Source organism: Alligator mississippiensis, chromosome 4, assembly GCF_030867095.1.
Source record: "Alligator mississippiensis isolate rAllMis1 chromosome 4, rAllMis1, whole genome shotgun sequence".
Lineage (NCBI taxonomy): Eukaryota > Metazoa > Chordata > Crocodylia > Alligatoridae > Alligator > Alligator mississippiensis.
In genome coordinates this window covers 49,071,636-49,091,581 of record NC_081827.1, presented here as the reverse complement: position 1 = coordinate 49,091,581, position 19,946 = coordinate 49,071,636, and the positions used below count along the sequence as shown (strand labels likewise).

At 41.2% G+C, this 19,946-nt stretch overlaps 1 protein-coding gene across 8 annotated transcripts in view; it reads left to right on the top strand.

The window, feature by feature from the left end:
• Nucleotides 1-19,946, top strand: part of ST7 (suppression of tumorigenicity 7) — a 216,341-nt gene that overhangs the window by 42,147 nt on the left and 154,248 nt on the right. Inside the window, exon 1 of one of the 8 annotated variants that reach the window (XM_019492185.2) lies at nucleotides 9,080-9,399. The exons of the other annotated variants lie outside the window; for them this stretch is intronic. Coding sequence (XP_019347730.1) covers nucleotides 9,378-9,399 — 22 coding nt within the window. The 5' untranslated portion in view covers nucleotides 9,080-9,377. Of the gene's footprint in view, nucleotides 1-9,079; nucleotides 9,400-19,946 lie in introns of those variants that run through there. 8 annotated transcript variants of the gene reach the window in all.

Below are 19,946 nucleotides of genomic sequence, written 5' to 3'. Positions count from 1 at the left end.
TTCAGTGCTATTACTTTTTCATCAGTTCCTGCTCCTCAGATTACAGTTCCAGCCAGGCTTGCACAGTCACATGAAGGTTTTAAAAGGAGTTATATTGCATATGCAAGTAAAATCATAACAGACAAGGTTGGTATTAAGTGGACTGGTTTTTCATAAAATGTATTTTAAGGGGCACATTAAGAGAGCTCCAAAGAGTAATTTAAACTCTTGTGGCACAAATATACATTGAAAATAAGATGCATTTTGTTTGTGCAGTTAGCATACAGTGAAATTAATTGAGTTCACTGGGAGTTGGATTGGAATATGACACAGCAAAGACTGCATTAAAACCCAGAGAAAGTTCTTTGTTCACAGGTGGACCTCTAGTGTCACATTTCCTTTGCTTATTAAAATACTTTCTTTTCCCATTTTCCTTATCTTCTAATAAGCAAACAAAAATTGTAGAAGTCAAGAGTTAATTTCCAAAACTTATTTGGAAGTCTAGGAAGTACCATGCTACATGAAAGCAGTAAATTTTGTGCAGTGTTCTGGCTCCAGAAGTAGCCAGTACCCAGTATGTCAGAGGTAGATGCAATAGTTCCTGTACTTGATTTCAAAATATTTTTTATCTACCTACCCTTTAAAATTCTCAGGAATTTAAACCTATTGGTGATAATATTTACTTCCCATGTTATTTTCTGTAATTTCAGTTTTTTTCATTTTATTATGGATGACTATTCTGGTTTTATCTTGTCCTCTGAAATATCAGAAACTAACTTTACCTGTGTGTCAATGGTGTTTATCTGCAGCCTGCTACCTCTTCCTTTCTGCTGTGGTTGAATGCAGGTAGGGTGGCCTATAGGATGTGCAGGGTCACAGTTATCAACCAGGTGTATAAAGGGCAAATGGTGCCTTGCTTAATGCTTTGTTTTGGCTAGTAATGCTGTTTATGTATTCTTTTTTCATTCTCTGTAAAGAAACTGGGTCTTGTAGTCATGAATTTATAACAGCAAGTTTGTTCCATACTTATTTGGAAGGGAGATATTGATTTAAAGATGACACTTGGGAACTTTGCTGTGAACAAAAACATAGCAGTCCTTCATTCTAGTCCTTTAAAAGGGAGGATGAAAATCAGTTGACCCAGACAGGTGACTATATTTGTTGGTTATAATGTATAAATTGCTGATTAATTTGTCTTAATTTTTTTATAACATAACATCCTCATCTAAAGATTGTTCCTTCTCTTCTTTATTTCTCCATTTTTTTCCTTCCTTTGTATGTTTGTCTGCTTCCTTGTCCCAGGATTAAGTGTAGCATTGCTAAATGATCTTAATTAAGATAAGTTGCTCCAACTAAATTTTAAAGTAACAATATATGTTGTTGGTTCAATAAAAGTTATTGCCCATAAAAACCATTGCCTTTCTCTCACATTTCCTGGACCACCACAGTGACATCACTCCAACATAACCACAACATATGTTGTCAATTGGTTTGCCTGGGAAGAGAACTTAATTTTAATATTAAGCTGGTTTTAGACTAGGCTAAAGGTCATTGCTTGTAATAATCCAATTTCTTACCGCTTAGCTGAAAGATCTCAAAACTCCAAAAGGAGGTGTTAGTAACCCTGAAGAAGCTGAGAAAACAAAGCATGCACTGGCTGTGAAAGAGACTGAACTTCTAGGTTCCATGAGAAAAATTTAGAGTAGTTCTGAAACATTGTTCTCAAGCAGATTTGGGTTTAGGAATTGTACCTTTTCTTTTTCTTTGTGATGAAGCATTCTGCAATATAACTAGATCCTCCCAAGTTTTTGCAGTCAACTTAGGTGAAAATGTTAAAAAGTATTTAAAGAATTTAGAAGTACAGTCCCACTAAAAGTCAGTAAGACTTTTACTTTTAAACACCTTGAGTATGGAGTTTGGAAACTGCTACTGCAGTCTGATAGAAATGACACTGCTTTGCCCACGTTCTCTGGAAAGGGACCGGGCTGGATCCTGCAATCTGAGCAATGCTGATGGACTTCTGTGCCTATGGAGAGCCCACACATTGACTTCAATGGAATGCCACGTGAGCAAGAGGGACTCCCAGTATAGATCAGATTACAGGATCAGGGTGCAGGAGAGGGTCAGTGGTTAGAATTTAATATCAAAGCTTAGGAGACACCTCCCTTCTAAGAAAAGACAGCACATTTGTGGTGTTGACGCTGCCTGTGTTGATACTTTCTTAAATTTTCCTTAGCTGTGTAATGAAATCACTGCTATTTGTACTACTAGCTTTGACAGGCCTCTTCAGGTTTGCCTGAAATGAAAAATAATGTGAATTTTATGCATCTTTCAACAAATGAGTGAGCTTTAACTATAAAGATTTGGTAGTGAATCAGCTAACACGACTGATGTGGATCTTTTTAGCGGAATACAATATTCAGACTATCTAATACAGTTCTAAGTTATTTTACAATCTAGTGTTTATTATGTTTCTAAATTGGTATTTTTATGCTTTCTGCTTTGGGGATTCTGTATCTTTATGCTATCAGACTACAGAGTGTTTGTTTAGCTTGAGTGAGCCCTAATGTCTATGGTCCATAGGTGATATAGTAATAGATATGAATTTAGCTCTGTTTTAGTACAATCATAGTTGTTTGTTTTCCTTAGTGACTATCTTTGTTCCTGAACATGTAAGCTTTTGGGCACTTTCTGTTCATGCTTGGATTTGAGACTTCCTTAGAAATACTTCATATAGTCAGTTCCTCACTTGGTCTTGATCATGTGGGAATGGCCTTATTTTGTAATGCACAGAAATTAAAACAGAATCAAACAAAATAAAATATTAAATTAAGATATTTTCTTTATATGAAATGGTAAAGCAAAGTGTATTTTAAATGGATCACGGCTAACAACGTATGTAAATACTTCCACAGCAGTATGCTTAATGATCACATCCAAAGGCACGTATCATTTCCTTTAAGCTCTCATTACAAAGCATTACATGTACCACAGTACCACCTATTAAAAACATTTTCATCTGAGAGAACTATGCTTTTGTCTCCCCATTCAGTCATACAGGGTGCTTCTACATAAGACGCTTTACTGTGTAGACAGTTGACCAGAAGCAAATTGCTCCTTGTCAGCCCAGGCAGCAGGAGGCAGAACTGTTCCCTCCCCAGGTAAACTGCTTGCTTCCCAGCCCCTGTTCTGATTGGCCAGTTGAAGTTGGGGCTGGGACATTGTCCCTTGCCCCAACAGCTGCCTAATGCCAGGCCCTGGCTCCATTCGTGGAGTGGGAGCTGGGACATCGATGTCCCAGCCCCCACTTTGAGATTGGAGCTGAGGCCCCCAAGATCAAGCAGCTGCTGGGGCAAAGGATAATGTCCCATCCCTAGCTCCAGTTTCAGAGTAGGGACCCAGCAGCAGCTAGCTCAGGGGTGGGCAAAATGCAGCCCGGGGGCTGGATGCGGCCTGCCAGGCCATTCTATCTGGCTTGTGGGGCCCCTAAAAAAATTAGAAAATTAATATTTATCTGCCCGTGGCTGCCTATCATGCGGCCCTCAATGGCTTGCCAAAACTCTGTAAGCGGCCCTCTGCCCAAAATAATTGCCTGCCCCAGAGCTAGCTGCTAGGGCAGGGGATGATGTCCCAGCCTCCAGTCTGATCAGGGGTTGGCCAGCAGGCAGCTTCCTGCACTGAACTGCTCCCATCAGGTGCAAATTTGCTCCCAATAAGCATATGCGTAAATGTGCTCCCAGGTAAAGCTTACTACATAGTATTTTACAGCACAGTAAGCTTTCAGTGCATTAATAGCATGTGTAGACCTGCCCATCTTGTAGAAATGAATATTGCCAAACAAAGTAGCTCAGCTATGGTGGGATGTCAAAGGACCTGGGGATCCCCCATGTCCATTACTGCCCTGTGCCAATCTATACCTCGCATGGAGGCATGGAGTGGCACAGAAGTTCAGGGCAGTGTGGGAACCAGGGAATCTCCAGTGCTTTATGCCTCCACACTGGGACTAGCACTGGGTCCTGCACCAACCTGCACTTCACACAGAGGCATAGGTCAGTGCTGGTCTCATCATGGAGGCACTGTGCTGTGCAGGTCCTGGTGTGGAGGAATGGGGCATTGGGGATTTCCCAGGTCCTGTGCCTGCACATCGGGACCAGTGTGGGCTTTTCCAGCTTATGGAGATGTGCCCTGGAAATCCTGACTTTCCCTGCTTACAGAGAGGCACCCTGATATTCCCCGGTGTTCATCTCTGGAAGCAGGGAAAGCCAGGAAGGTACTCCGGGGCTTTTGAGGTCTGTGATCCAGTGTGCAACTCCCCAGGGTGTCCAAGATCCGGCCACTCAGGGCCCTGGAACACCTACCTGAAGTGGCTGGAGAGCGTGGGCCGCTCCAGGCTGCCCTCATTCTCCCACTGCAGAGCAAATAGATGTCTGCCTCAATAGAGTGGCAACCACAAAACCCAAATTCAAAATCCTGGAGCAAAACAAACAAGCAAACAGGATAGAGTTGTCTAGTCATAGTGTAGAGTGCGGTTAGGTAAACTATATCAATTACTTAATAATTTTGGGTATTAGCTACAGTTGTGCTATATATTTAAGCTTACCACATATAAACAAACATACATTAACAAAAAATTTTTTTTTTGCGGGGTAGGAAGGAATTAACTTGACAGATTGTTTTGTCTTACCCTTTATAATTGATGATCCTTATTACCAAGAAATGAGAAGATTGGATCACAGGCCCAAGGTATATAACTAAGGGTCAGGGGCTATATTGTTGTATTTTACTTCTTTCCTCTGCAATAAGTCCTATCAGATCTAAAGACAAATTTTAATTTCCTTTTCCATAGCCTCCTTTGTCATTTTTCTGATTATTCACTGCCATAAAACAATATTTCCTGAGTCCTCAATGTAGTTTATTTTGCACAGAAAATAATATTTTTTCTAGGCTGTAATTGGCTAAAAACTCCTGAAGATAATGCCATATTACATAAACAGTTACACTTTCATGAAACCTGAGTCAATTGTAATATGCCCTTGTTGGCCAAAGTCTCATTAACACAAAAAAGATGGCTGGCCAAACTTGGCAACATATTTTATCCCCAATCCAGGTACCAAATCCCAAATAACAACTGTTACCAGGATCAATAGCATTTTGTGGGGGGAAAGGGGAGTTTGCAAGACACCAGTCCCAGGAGCTGACTGAGGAGATACCAGAATCCCTCCAAGCGGGTATTTGTTAAGCAGGTGCAGCCCTGTGGCCTATAGCATATCTGGGTTGGAGGGGAGAGAATAGGGCAGCAGTGGCTAAACTGTGGCTTGTGATCTGCATGCGATTTGCTGTCACAGTTCTTGTGACTCTCTGGGGCTTCTCCACTGAAGCCCTTTCCACTTCTCTCCGAGGTGGCTCAGGGGAACAGTGGGCTGCCGGGGGGCAGGGCATCTCGCGGGGAAAGCCAGAGCAGCTTGGCAGTTGTGGGAGGGACCTACACTTTGGGTCCATCCCTCCTCCCCTTGCCTCGCTGTCCAGCTTTCTGCTCTCCAGAATTGGATTAGCTCCCAGGGTGAGTAACTCTGGCCACCCCTGGAATAGGGTACCAGATGCAGCTCCCAGGGAGCCATCACTTGCAGTGTGCAGAGATCTCGGGCAGGTAAGGTATTCCTCTCTTCCCCACACCTGTCTATAACGGTCTACATTCCTCCACCCCCTGCTATCTCAGCTGCTGGAACCGCTCACTGTGTCTCTGACCAGGGTACACTCAACAACCCAAACGTGGCAGGGTTGCAGTAATCAGTGTGAGGGGAAAACCTGTTTACACCTTAACCCCATAGAACTGCCACGAACACCGTCTGGGTAACTCCCCGCAGAATCAGTCCCCTGAACCGGAGTGAGTGCTTCAGAGCACAGTCCGCTTAAATACTGCTGCTACTTAGCTTCGTTCAGATACTCTTGGATGAATTCATCACTAGGCCTGAACCCCCCCCCCCCCCCCCACCAGAAGTTAACCTGCTTTAAATTCCCCTTTGTGGACTAGCAGGTTGAAACTAAATGCAGCAACAGAAACACGGTCTCAGTCAGCCACATCACATCTTATGCCACATAAGGAGTGCCTAGCAGTATTTCAGCCTTCAGTGTAGGAACGAGCACTGGGGAAAAAATAGTCCTACAGTCAGTAAATTAGGCTAGTCCAAAGAATATCTGTGTGTGTGCTGAACTAGATAAGCACCTAGATGGTGTGCCTGCTTACACCTCCTATACATCTTTTCAGTCTTTGTAAATGACATAAAGGTAAGGAAATCTGTATTCACAGAGAAGGAATACTTTTTAGGGAAAAAAAAGGCTTAGCCAAAGCTGAAAGGAGCTTGATTACAAAGAAGGCATGAATTCTGTCAGTTTTAGGGGAGTTCAAGAACCCTTGAGTATCTGCAGCCTCCTTACAAGCCCAGACAGCTCCCGAGCTCCAGGGCTGTCTGGCTTCACAGCTGCCTATTTAGCAGACAGCCAATTTTCTAACTTCCCGTGCTTCCAGGACTTCTCGGACTGCCTGGCATCTGCGACAGGGAAGTTCCCATCTTCCCATCCCAGGAACTGCGGTGAGTTACCTGGCCAGTATTCATGGCAGTTCTGCTGGGCTAAGGCATGAACAGGTGTTTTCCCCTCACACTGATTGCTGTAACTTTTGTAAAGTTTGGGTTGTTGAGTGTATCCTGATCAAAGGCACAGCTAGCTGATTCAAGGTAGCCTGGGAAGCCTGTCTCTTCCCATCTTCCCATCCCGGGAATAAGACCGAGTTCCCATCTGTCTTGTCAGTTGGAAATTGGGCAGTCCAGGGAAATAGAAATGATTTGGTGTTTTCAACATATAATTACATTTCTAGTTGGGAAATAACATTACTAGAAATAAATGTGCTCCCCTCTTTAGTTCCTCAACCTCTTGGTTTTAGGGATTATTCAGGGTTTGAATTACACTCTGACTTTGGGGTGGGGTCTGCAGTGGTGGCAGCCAGCACCTGGGAGGAGCTGCTGCTGCCACCTGAGCTGCTTAGGAAGGTGTGGAGTGGGCCTGGGTGTGTGTGTCTCTTTTGGGGGGGGCTTAGCCCCCCCAGCCTCCACTGTATTTCAAACCCTGGGATTAGTGCACAGTCACTGAGGAAGAATCAAAAGTAGCAAGACTCCTGAGAAAACCTTTCATACCAATATAGAGCATGGATTGGATTCTAACTTTCACGGTTGAGTGAAAGCTAACCCCAGAGGTGGCTGAAGATCCTTAGGATCTGTGCAGTCAGTTTTCCTTACTGATCTGCAAAGCAGAGAAGAGAAGATGCCAGCAGAGGAACCTCACAGTTTCTGGATAGTTTTCCTTTTCCCACAGTTTCTCCTGTGGAGCAGAGACACCAGGTTCAAAATGAAATGTTACTTTAGCCAGAAGACCTAATAAGATTTCTGTTGAAGTGAGTTAGTTTAAGGTGTATCCTGAGATCTGCACCCATTTAGTTAGCACTTAACAATATTCTGCTTGTGTGTTTTTTTTCTTTTGCAAAAAAAAAAAGACTAAACAGTAAGTGACTTCTTTACAACATTGTAATATCTTGTTCCCCAGCCACTTTATTAAAAGTGTGGATGGAAAAGCTATGTTCTACAGGCAGATCTAAACAAAGGAAAATATTCTTCTGGGGTGCTAAGCAGGGAAACAGAAAATATCTGCTCTTAGGACGGGCTGTGAAAGAGGAGCATTTCTCTTTCGGACCTAAGGCTTGTGGCAAAGCTAAAATTGGCACGATGATGTTTTTGTTTTTTAAGCAAGTTGAAATCCTCTATGGAAGGTTGTGTAAATGAAGATGTTACTGTTGTATTCTTAACTTTTTTTTTTCCATCCTACTGATACTTTGTATTTTGCAAAGAGCCTGAGAGTATTTAGTAAACAATGCTGAGGGAATATTAAGTAACATTTAATCTACAAAAGTGTAAAAACAATTTTATCATCTTTAAGTGCTTTGCTCAGTGGGTGCACTTGTATTTCCTTTCTTCTTTTTCATTGGCATCATCTTCCAGTTATTTCTATGTTGGTGCTCAGAGAGAGCCAGTTTTCTTCCTTACCCCTCCAGATAGCCATTCATAGAGAGGAATCCCTAATATGGACGAGGTAGTGTCAACTTACTGCTTCACTGCGCTTGCTAGCACAGGGCTTCAGCTTGGCTTCTGAGAATTCATTTTGTTTGCTGTAAGAACTGCAACAGTCAGCTTAAGTCTCTGTTTATGTTTGCTTTTATATTAGCATTTCTAATTGCAGAGTCCCTGAAAGCAGTCATTCTAAATTTTGTGCAGGTTAGTAAATGCGGAATCTGTATAGTTGGAATGAATGAAGTGAAATTGATAGGGAAGAAAACATTTTCCTTTTGTTGCTACGAAGGCTTTGCATCTCTGAGAGGAATGTAATTTTTGTTTCTCATGTTTATTATAAATGTGACTTTTGAATTATGGCTAGATCACTGGTGCAGAGTAGCAGGACATTAGTAAAATTATTGAACACATAAAATTATTGAACACTTGATCACCACTCATACATCAAAATTTTAAGCTTAGGTTGGCTCAGGATTTTGATCCTTTTGCTGAGGGGATGGACGGGGGGGGGCGGGGGAGGCATTTAGATAATTTATTACAAAACGAAGCATTCTTTTTCTGAAAGTGCCAAAGTACCATAAGAGGTATCTGCCCAGACATATGTCCCAGGAATCTTTCATCTATTCTATATGATGTGTTTGCAATGAAAGGCTTCCAAGTGTATGCACTTTAGAAATCATTGTAAATCCAGTACAGCTATTTTCATGCTAGAGTTAAAGCATTGAGGTTTTTTGGGATTGTTTTTCTTTTTAATCATCGGGGAGGAAAATATACGTCTGGGTCTTTGTCTTCTGCATTTTGTGACAAAGGAATTCCCATTTGAATTGCTCTGCTGTATCCAAGCCCCCTCTGAGCCTCTGGTTAACAGCAGTCAGTCTTTGCAGTGTCCTGACGTCATCCAGTGTATGCATAAGCTATGCTATTGTCTTACTGAGAGCAGGGGCTGTCTGTGGATTGCAGTATCTAGTGTCTGCTACCTATTTCTGCCTCACTGCATCACAGAAGGGAACTGGCCCTTTCCTTATCTCTTGGATTTTAAAACAGCAGCTCCTGACTTTTGCTTCCTGAAAGAAGACCTTTGCTTTGGCTACAGGGACAAAGCTATCTGCAACGTGAAGCTTAGGAGAGAAGAATCTGGCAGCTTGGATAGCTTGGACTGCATTGTCTGGCTTCATGACCCCTGCTGTGTAGCAGTCTCATCCCTGCTCTCAAACACTCCCTCTATCTTTCACTCTTTTTCCTTTTTTTCCTGTTTTTAAATAGCAGCATCTGGGGCCAGCCATGTTTGGCACTGAATCTTCATGTAAGTAAATGCATCCCACTTGCATCATTTTCTGTTTATAACAGGGCTTGTTTTATATCATCATTGCATCCATGATCCATGTATTCCCTTTGCTGTAGATTGGGGGCAAAAAGCTGTGGATCTAGCTTATTTACAAAGGAGCAAACGATGATGGACAAAGCATCCGCCTTCTGTGTGTGCGTGTGTGTGTGTGTGTGTGTATGTGCATCATTGTGACCGGCAGCAAGTCAGTTTAGGGCTGTCAGTATTGCTGAATCCAGGCCACTGGAAGATGTGGAGAAAAATACATTTTTATTTTAATATGTTTAAATGATAAGATCCACTCTGTCAATAATTTGTTGTTACAAGTGTGTAATGTATGTGTGTTAGATGACGATAGGCATGTTTGAGGGACTGAGAAGATGCTACAGGATTAACCAGAGAGGGCTACAGAATAATGATTTGTACCTGAGGGGAAAGAAAGACAGCAGTGGGATAATTTTCTTTATTCTTGTTTCTGTGAGAGAGAGCTGTCTTTTAAATTCTTTCTGATAAATTGAGATGCCAGTGTTGAACAGTTTGTGGGATGACAGGAAATCTAAATATGGTATGTGGTGAACATTTCACAACAATAGGTAATTTGTTTCTTTTTAAGCCTTGTGCTGGAAACTTGCAACTAGTCTAGGGCATAAAAGCAGTGCTGACACATGTCACTGAAAATAACTTGGGTTTCTTTAATTTCAAAGAATGCTTGGTGATTGAGATTGGGAGGGAGGTGCTTTATAATTAATATACATTATAATGCAGTTATAGTAAACCATTTGGTATTCACTGATTGTCTTGTAGCTAATAAAATTGTTTTATTAGCATGTTACATATATAAACTAAATACTCTGCATTGAAAGCACTTCTAATTTGGCAGATGATAACCCTAGTATATTCTGAGTTTTCTGTATTTCTAATACACAGGACAATGGATTTCCATAATATCTCAATTTGGTTAGCATGGAGAGCTTTTCTCAGCTGGTTGTTAATCAAAAATGGTAACATGCTGAGCTATCTGGTGATCCTGCAGTGGTAACCCTCAGGAACCTCATTCTTTCTGAGGTTTAATTGGTCCTGTTGATTCATTGTGGCAGATATTCTGACACAATGCCTGGTCAAGGTCAGGAAAGTATAAAAGCAAAATCCACTCTTTGATTACTTCTGCTCTGAGAGTAGCTTTTCATGCATGCCCTAATGTTTTGCTGAACACATACTTGGAGATCTCAGTCACTGGAATATAACTAAAATGTCTGATATTTTAGTTTAGGTTAGTGAAACCAGTCAAGAATTTTGAGCCACAGTTTGCGTGTGTGCAATATGCACACCGATATTTATGAAAAAAAAATTGGTATGGTGCTGAGTATTCTTTTTCAGAAAATGCATGCTACCCACTTGGAAGTCGAGTAATGTCTAACCTTGTTTATTTCAATGATTCATACTTGTTTGGTACAGTATATTAATAAAAGACTTGATTAAAGAACAGGACTTTTTGATAAAGTCATCAATGTGCTATGTGGTCTGTTCTGACAACAGCCGTGGTTGTTTTTGTTTCCATAGCTCCTAGATTACTGCATTTAGAAGACAGGTATCTAGCTAGTATACCCTCTCAGAACACTATATTGGTGCTGGAAAATATTCTTTGTTAAAAAAATGAATAAATAAAAAATTGAAATGAAGGCTCCTGATCTGAACACTGGCGGTGCATTGCCCCACCCCTGCCAAATAGGTGTCACAAAGGACGCTCTGCTAATCAGAGCAAGCACTGCAGGCTCTTTCCTTCTCCTCCTCCTTCTGTGTCATCATCTCTTTTGTTTAAATCCATTCCATTTTGTCTGTGCCTCAGTCATTGTTCTGTCTGATATTAGGGACAAAGACCTTTAACCAAGGGAGAGCTCTGGAAAATAGATGTTGTAGCTATGTTGGATGGGACCTACTGTTTCCTAATCTGTTCTCGTTGAATCATGGCAGGATAGTTTGAATTATTCCTAATGCATCTCTAAAGATTGATTTATACTGATTTGTACAATGGGTTTGTTCACTGTCATGCAGAATCTTATTATTTGAGGAATTATTTTTAAATAAATATTTTTGAAATCCAACCTTGTTAAAACCTCATTTAAACAATTGTTAGATAAGGCCTTGTTTTTTTTGTGTTTTTCCTTGTATCCCAAAGTCAGTGTGTGGGAACAATATTACTATCCAATTATAGACGTTTGTTTTTATATAACAGCATTAGACTGATTAAACTTGAATTTGTTTTAAAAAAATCCAGTAGCCCCAGTCTTGAGCACAAGGCAGAAGCAGTCGCTGCAGCTGTCCAAAAAGCATGAAATATAAACAGCTGTGTTTAAAAATATTAATATGCAGGATAATACTTAGGAATTGTATTTTATTTTGATTCTCTATTTTTAAATGGGTATTTAGTTTTAATATTAGATATCAGAAGTTTATAATATATATAAGAAGTTTATATACTTTGTGTGTATATATCAGGCTTCATACACTCATTCTGTACACATTTAGTATGATAGTATTTCTGCATTACAAGTCAAATCAATGCCTAATCAGTGACTATATTTTTTTAACCACAGTAAAAAGCACAATAAAAGACATTATGAGTGCAATTGCAGAAATGCAGACGTGACTTATCTTTTTATAGAGTTAAAGAAAGACAATCATAAGGGTATGTTCATGATAATGTTCTTCTTTACAAGCAACATCTGTGCAATAATGTTTGTTAATAGTTATATAAGAGTGTGATTTTAAAAAATTGCAGGAAGGGCTAAAGCAAATAGCTAAATATGTTAACACTAGTTCTATATTCTCCATACAATCAATCTTAACTATTTCACATTAGTTGCATATCATTTTTATAACTACCCACAAGAAACATACGTACACGCTAGGGACAGTTTTTTCTTAACAGCTTTGTTTTCATCCACTTCCAGCCATGCAGCTGAATGTGGCACCATGGTACTATGTACTACAGGGACACTAAACATCAGCTCACCTGATGGATTTACCCACTCATCCTGACTGTTTCAGTTCTGCAGAATGCAAAATTGTATTGATTAAAAAGAAACTGTATTAGTCCTTGTTGTGAGTAGAACCTTTCTAAATATGAAATTGGAGGGTGCTGCCATAGACTGTAATGCGTAACAAAGGGATTGCGCATGTCACAAACAAAGACATGCTGTTTGGCGGTGGAGAGCTGATCAGCTAGAAAGGGAGAGCACATGTGAGCTGGAGAATGTCCCTGTTTGTGAGCTTAAATAACCAGCTGTAATCCTAGTTAACTAATGCAGTGTGCCCAACATCAGAGACAAACACAGCCATTATTTCAGGGTGATGGGACCACAATTTTTAGGGGCCAAATGGGCGAACAGACTCTACATGGAAACATAGTAACTCTGGGATCTAATAGTGATACCTTGACAATCAGGTTTTTTTCTGATAATATAATGCATTTGCTGATTTGCAAATGCTGTAGTTCATGCAAACAAAATTTGGAAATAGATCAAGGACAGGAATAGCAGTCATCCTCAAAGTGCCTTACATTGTTTTTCCATTAGGTAATACTGAATGTAGCAGTATGTTTACTAGGTAAAAGTTTAGCTCTCATTCATACGCCTTTGGAACTGGCCATAGAAAGCCCCGTCTGTGGATGTCTCATGATCATGCCTGTGCAGAAGGAAAGGGCTGTTAGCTCTTTAGCAATATTCCTGTAAGGGAGACTCTTCTCAGATCTTGGGCTCTGAGTGGTGGGAGGAGGAAGGCATGGCCTACTGCCTGCAATACCATTAGGGGATATCCTGAATGCAGATGCAGCCAAGGGAGGCTCCAGATACATGCCTCAGTTGTATCTATGTTGTAAGGAAAGGAAGCAAGGATTAAATAGGGTGTTGGGGCTCTAGCAGCAGCAGAGAAGCACAGGAAATAGGATATGCACCTATGATCTTGAGAGAGAAGAATCTTGAATTCAGGGTGGTGAGACGACCGATATAGTTTTATATTTTGAAGGCCATGTTCTAGCCCCCATTTTTCCATTGATATCAATGGGAGATCTGCTTTAGAAAAGATAGTAACTTTTATCACTGACTTTTAGCTTCAGCCCACAGACCATAATCAAGTATGTATTTTGGGCCTCTTCACAGAATGTGTTTAACTTTCCTTGTCTTTGGATGTTAAACCATAGGCTATGCCAAGCTGTAATGGAAGGTGTTCTTTCAGATATGTAGATATAATATTTAAACACCAAGCTACCATGCAGTAAAATATGCTGCTTTGAGAAACTGAAAGGAAAAGAAGGCAAATGAGTCAAGTTGCTTCTTTTTATACACAAATAGCATCCAGTGAGATCTGTCCTCAGGCGGCTAACCTAAGGTCTTAGTTTTAAATGATGAACATTTTGGACTAGGTAGAGATTTGAGAAATGTGTATGTTATCATGGAGTTGTAGAGAGGCTTAAGTACCTGTAATCTAAAATTGAGTATTTCCAATACACTGATAATACAATGTAATTTTATTTGGTTACATTGAATACATTTAATTTGATAAGGTTATAAATGACAGATTTCAATTTGTTGAAGTATAAATGTTAATTGGTAACTTATGTATTTGCAATTTGTATATTATTCCTGATAACCTCTAACACTTTCTCTGAAACATGTGAATATTAGTATGTGTGTATACACACACACCTGCTGCAGAAGAATGAGGCAATATTTTCAGTATTGGTGTATGTCCAGGCAGTTTAAGACCTGCTGCTAGACAGTAATGTAACTGAGTAACATATAGAAGAGGAATGGTTAGAGCTGGAGGCAATTATTCCAAACTTGACAACTAAGGGAGATGTCTGCCAGGCGGTAAGCCACAATGAAAAAGCAAAGTGTGTCAGGAAACATGAGAAAAGGGAGGTGAGATGCATGGACTGTTGGTGAAAACTGACTGGTTCCTCCAATATGACTAACGGACTTTTCCCTTCTTGAAGTGAACCACTGGAAACTTGAGGTGTCCAGGATCAGTGCAGAAAAGTCCAGTCTCCATCAAAATTGGGCAAATCAAAGTTGGGGAAAGCTTTGTGGGGAAAGAAAAGCCCAGTAAGTTAGAGTAAAGGAGCAGTTCTTGTGACCATTTCAGTTGTGTTCTGTTTTGTTTTTCAAGTGAATTCTTTTGTTCCTGGGCATGCTTTAGTTTTAGTCATAGTGAAAGTATCTATCTTTCACCACAATCGTTGATTTTGCAAGATCTCAAAAGTAGTTTCTCATGAATTCTATTTAAGACAACAGGAGACTCAGTGACAGTAACAAGAGACCATACAACCTTACAATTAAATATTAGGCCCCATTGTGAGGTGCCTTTTCACCTTAGAATGGACGATGTCCATGAAGTTGCCTACAAGTGGGAGGAGGAAAGCAGCCATTGTGTTCTAATGGATAGAAAATTGCTCTCTTGGACATGGATGATAGTACTTACCTTGAGGAGGAGCTTACATGACCAGTTGACCAACAGTTGCCAGTGAAGTCATCTGTTGTTAGAGACAACACAGGTACAATTTCAGATTGCTACCAAACTTGAATATCGTTTTAGTGTTTTCTCATACATCTGTAAATGAAAACATAATGGTGAGTACAGAGGTATCAGAAGCTGCAATTTTAAGCTTACATGTTCAGCTACTAAAGCTCCCAGTTTTCTCAGGGATTGTTGAACAGGTTGGAGAGCAAGGTCAGAAACTGGGCTCAGCTTTACAGCACCCAACCACCCATGCAGAAACTCAATTAAAGAAATTCAGCATAGTACCTTTAGTGGTATTATGAATACTAATGGAGATCAAAAGTAGGTTGGAAAATCTAACTAAATTTACCTGCTATGAATACTAAAACTATATAATTATTTAGAGGACAAACATGCCATCCCATTTGTTCATCTTATACATAAAGTCAGAATCTACTACAAAGAGGAAAAGAAGTCCCTGAAATACTATATTTAGTCACATACCATATGCACTGCTCTTCTGAAATTTAGCCTTCCAAGATGGGAGTGAATGTCTTAAGTAAGGAAGCTGATTTTCTTCTGAGGATTGAAGCACCCCAGTTTGATTTCTGCTCCAACCAAAGTATAAAACTAACTGCCTGGAGTAGCAGTGGCATTTTTATTTGGGAAGGTAAGGGAGCAATTAACTTAATGGCTCATTGTTCTTCACAGGTATTAATGATCATCTCTCCTTTTAATGGTCTTGATGTTCCACTAATCAAGATAACCTTTTTTCTGACAATTTTGTTGTCTGCTAACTACTCCTGGTCACTCTTCTCCTATTTCACATCCCTAAAGACCATTTTAAATCTTGTCAAATTTGTAGATCCACTCACAGAGACCATTCCTCAGCAGCAGCCATATTTTCAGCTTCTGGCTGAGCAGCAAAGGGATGGTGAGCAAGCTAAAAGTTAGGCTTTGTTCCTACTGTGTGCAGTTGTAACTCTGGAAAAATCTTTTTTTTTCTTTAGTCTGCCTTTCCAAAAACAAGGTATCTGTCTTGGGGGGGGGGGGGGGGGGCACGTTATGTGAGAAAATACAGTAGAGTTTTTTTGAGTGGTGGGTGGAAGGGTTCTTTTAATGAGGGGTTTTCATTCTTTTCTTTTTTTTTTCTTTTTAATGTGCATGCTTAACCAGTCATTCATGAGCCCAAGGAAATACTTTCAGGTGTGTTACTTCATCTGAGTTTTAGGTAGCTGTATTTTGTCTTAATCTGACTGAAGTAAATCTAGGATGAAATATTATCTAGAACTTTGGAAAATAAAAGATAGAGGAAGGTGCCTTTCAGGAAGAAGCCATAAAAGTGGCCTCTTAACTATCCAACTCACTACGTGTCTGAATGTTTCTGATTAATGAATATTTATTCTCTTAGCATCCCTGTAAGGTATGGAATATTATTTGATTTTACAGGCTAGGAATTGAGGCCCAGTGTAGATTAAGTGACTTGCCCAAGAAGTCTGTGGCTGAGCTAGAAGTACAGGTGTCCTAGGTGTAGTGCCCTGTCTCTTAGATCAGAGGTGTCAGACTTCTCAGGGCCAGATTTGGACTTCAAAGCTCCTTGCAGGCCAGCTCTAGGGCAGTCGTCACAGCCACTGTGGCTGCAGCAGTTACAGCAGCAATGAGAGGTCTGGTGGTGACATTGGGGGATCTGGAGGAGAAGGTGGTGAGCCAACCTAACGGCCAATGGTTGTGGCCAGTGGGACCAAAAAGCAGGCCATGTTCTGTCAGTAACCCAGTGGGCCAGATAGAGAAGCTCCCTGGTCCAGATCCAGCCAGCAGGACATATGTTTGACACATGTCCTAGGTCTCCCTGTATTGTGAGGTCACTGGTAGTGATGAATAAAATCTTAACTTATAGTTGCAGCAATTTTTTGAATTTGTGGGAAGAGAAATGGGACCAAGATTCCTTTTCTTTCTATGGATGTAAGCTTTCACCTCCCCAGTTTACTGTATAGGCAACTCCTGCCTAACACTGTTTTGCTTAGCGCTGTTTCACTATAGCGCTCATTTTACATTGATACCTGGTTCCACTTAGCTCTTATCGAGTTTCGTTATAATGCTCATGGGCATCGTACAGCTGGCAGCTTGGTTCATCAAAAAAAATTGGTTTTGCTTAATGCTATTCTGCTTAACGTTCTTTTTTGTGGGAACCAATTAAGAGTGCTAAGTCAGGGTTGCCTGTACATGATTTATGACAGCTGATGGCATTAGTCACAGGTACATAGTTGCCAGAGACAACCAGGGTTGTTTTAAACAATATGAGAACTTAGAGACTGTTTACATTCCACTTACAAATGTATACGACATAGTTTTTGATACTAACAAGCTCAAACGCTGATCAGTTTTATCTTTAGAACCAAGAATTAGGGGGATTTCTTTAAATCTGAAAGCAGGCAAGAGGATGTTATAGTTCCTGTGGACATGCATGACCCAAATAGCCTAAGTGGAAGCACAAAGGTTTGATTTAATTTCACAACAATTGATGATGTTTCCATACGTAACTGATGTTACTGGTACAAAACAATACAAAGCCTCTCCTTCCTGTGAGCTGAGATGCATTCCATGGCTTGACTACTGGTAAAACATTTTTTTTGTTAGGTCACTACATGGGAAGTCAAATGTTTCATTTGTGTTCTTAGTGGCTTGTATACAGAAGAGTGTAAGATGCTGAGATTCTGATTATAGAGAATTAAGCTATAAGATGACACAGGTAAACATTTGCTATCCAGAATCTCATGTAGCTCATAGGAAAATAAACATCCTTATTGCATTTGATCAAGGTAAAGCTTATCACTAGGATACAGAAAAAAGATCCTCATAAGCTGGACGTAACCAGTTAGTACCTCAGGGACACTGTGAGTAGACCTGCACTCCCCCAGGTTACTAAATGCCCCAGCTGCTTTCCAACATTATATGGTCAAGTATTTTAGAGATGTCTATTGGGGTGCACTGAGAGATTTTTGGGAACCAATAGGCGATATTTAAGGAGGCATATTGGCTGATACTGAGCCAATATCCGATACATCTGCCTCCAGGTGTTAAGTCTGGTGTGATGGAAGGGGAGGGGGAGGAAAGGGATATGTGGGGGGTAAATCAGTCGCGGTGAGGGAGGCAGGGAGAGGTGCTGCCAAGGCGAGATGGGGGGGGTGCGGGATGGAGGTGTGGATTGTGGGGTGGGGGCAGCTCCCACTGCTGCTTGTACCCCAGGAGGGCAGGGGGTGTGCCCCTGGATCTGTGCAGCACAGGGCAGGCTGCAGCTATGGGTTGGAGCCAGAGCTGGCGCTGCACAGGGCTTTTCTTGCTGGGGGCTGGGCTTGGAGCGGGCTCCAGTGGCAATGGGAGGAGCTTGCAGCCACCCCAGATTTTGCTACAGCTCTGCTCCCAGCCCCATGGTGTTGTAGCCACGGCTTTTCCCGGTGCTTGGGTGGAGATGGAGCATTCAGCTGGGGCTGCGGTGGGTGGCAGCACGGGGCTGGGAGTGGAGCTGCGGTGAAATTTGGGGAGTGGAGCTGCAGCCTCCTCCCAGTGCTGTCAGAGCCTGTTTTGAGCCCAACCCCCACCGAGAAAAGCCCTGCACAGCTCTGGCTCTACCCCACAGCTGCAGCCTACCCCATGCCATGCAGACTGGGGCACATGCCCCTGCCCCGTGGTGTAAGCAGCAGTGGGAGCCACCCCCACCCCACAACCCATTCCTCCATCCCACGCACTGCCTAGCCCTGGCTGGGCAGTGCCTACCCCTGTCTGTGCCCCCTCCCTCACCACGGGGGGTATTGATCTGCACCCCACCTTTCCCTCCCCTTCCGACTTACCAGCTGGAGCCAGCTCTCCACAGTGCTGGTTCTGCTCCGTGTTGTGCTGCAGATGTGCGTAGCATGGGCATTTATCAGCCAAATTATTGGCCACATCGGGCTGATATCTGGTATAGACAATTTTCTTCATACTGGTACTGATCTGATATTGGACCAATGTATTGGTGCACCTCTGATGTCTATATGATATATAGATTCTATTTTTAAATGACATCCTAATGTATATACTGGATAAAACCCTTGTAATGAGAAATAAAGAGAAAATACTTGTAAGATTTGAGACCATGAAGTAACATTAAAACAAGGTAAGTGTGGATTCCATTAAGAGAGAAATCCTAGTACCTGGGAAGATTACTATCAAAAGAAGTGTATTTGAGTTGATTCCCAAAGTATGGCTGCAGTTCAGTTTGAAGAGCTCATGAACAATGCATCTGGTACAAAAGCCATTGAGTTTCTTGATAAAGTGGTGGTAATGTTGAAGTGATGTTGCCATGATGGTCCAGGAAATATGGGACAGGTAAGAATTGAGATAAGGTGGTATGTTCATTAGGCTTCCATTATGTAACACTTATGACCTTTGTAAAACACTTAATAATGGGAAATAGCCAGAAAAAAGACAAAATGAACTCTGTCCCCTAATAAGAAAGTCTAAAGAGCAGGAAGCTGCAGGGAGACTTTGGGAAATGGTGTTGACAGTTTATCTATCTCCTTATGTCAGAATCAGAGTTATAGAGAAATAGGGCTGGACGGGACCTCCAGAGGTCATCTAGTCCATCCCCTTCCCTAAGGCAGGATCACCCCTATCCAAACCATAATCCCTATCCAAACTGTTAGCTTATCTCAAGTTCAGCCAGTCATTCATTTTTCCTTTGACACTCTGGCCAAAATAATAGGGTCATAGTTTACTATGCAAATTGCCAGTGGGTATGACTTGGAGTAGTACTGATTGTAGGAGGAGTACTGATTATATTTATTGAAATAAAAATTACCAGCTTTGAAACTGGTTGGTAACTGACCATGTATACTTACTCTGTTATATTACCATATTTACCTGAATGCAAGATGACCCTGAATGTAAGATGACCTCCCAATAATTAGATTTTCCACAGAGAAAACTTATACATTTATTACAATTTTCCATGTATAGAATATAATTATTGGAAGATAATCTTAAATTTGTCC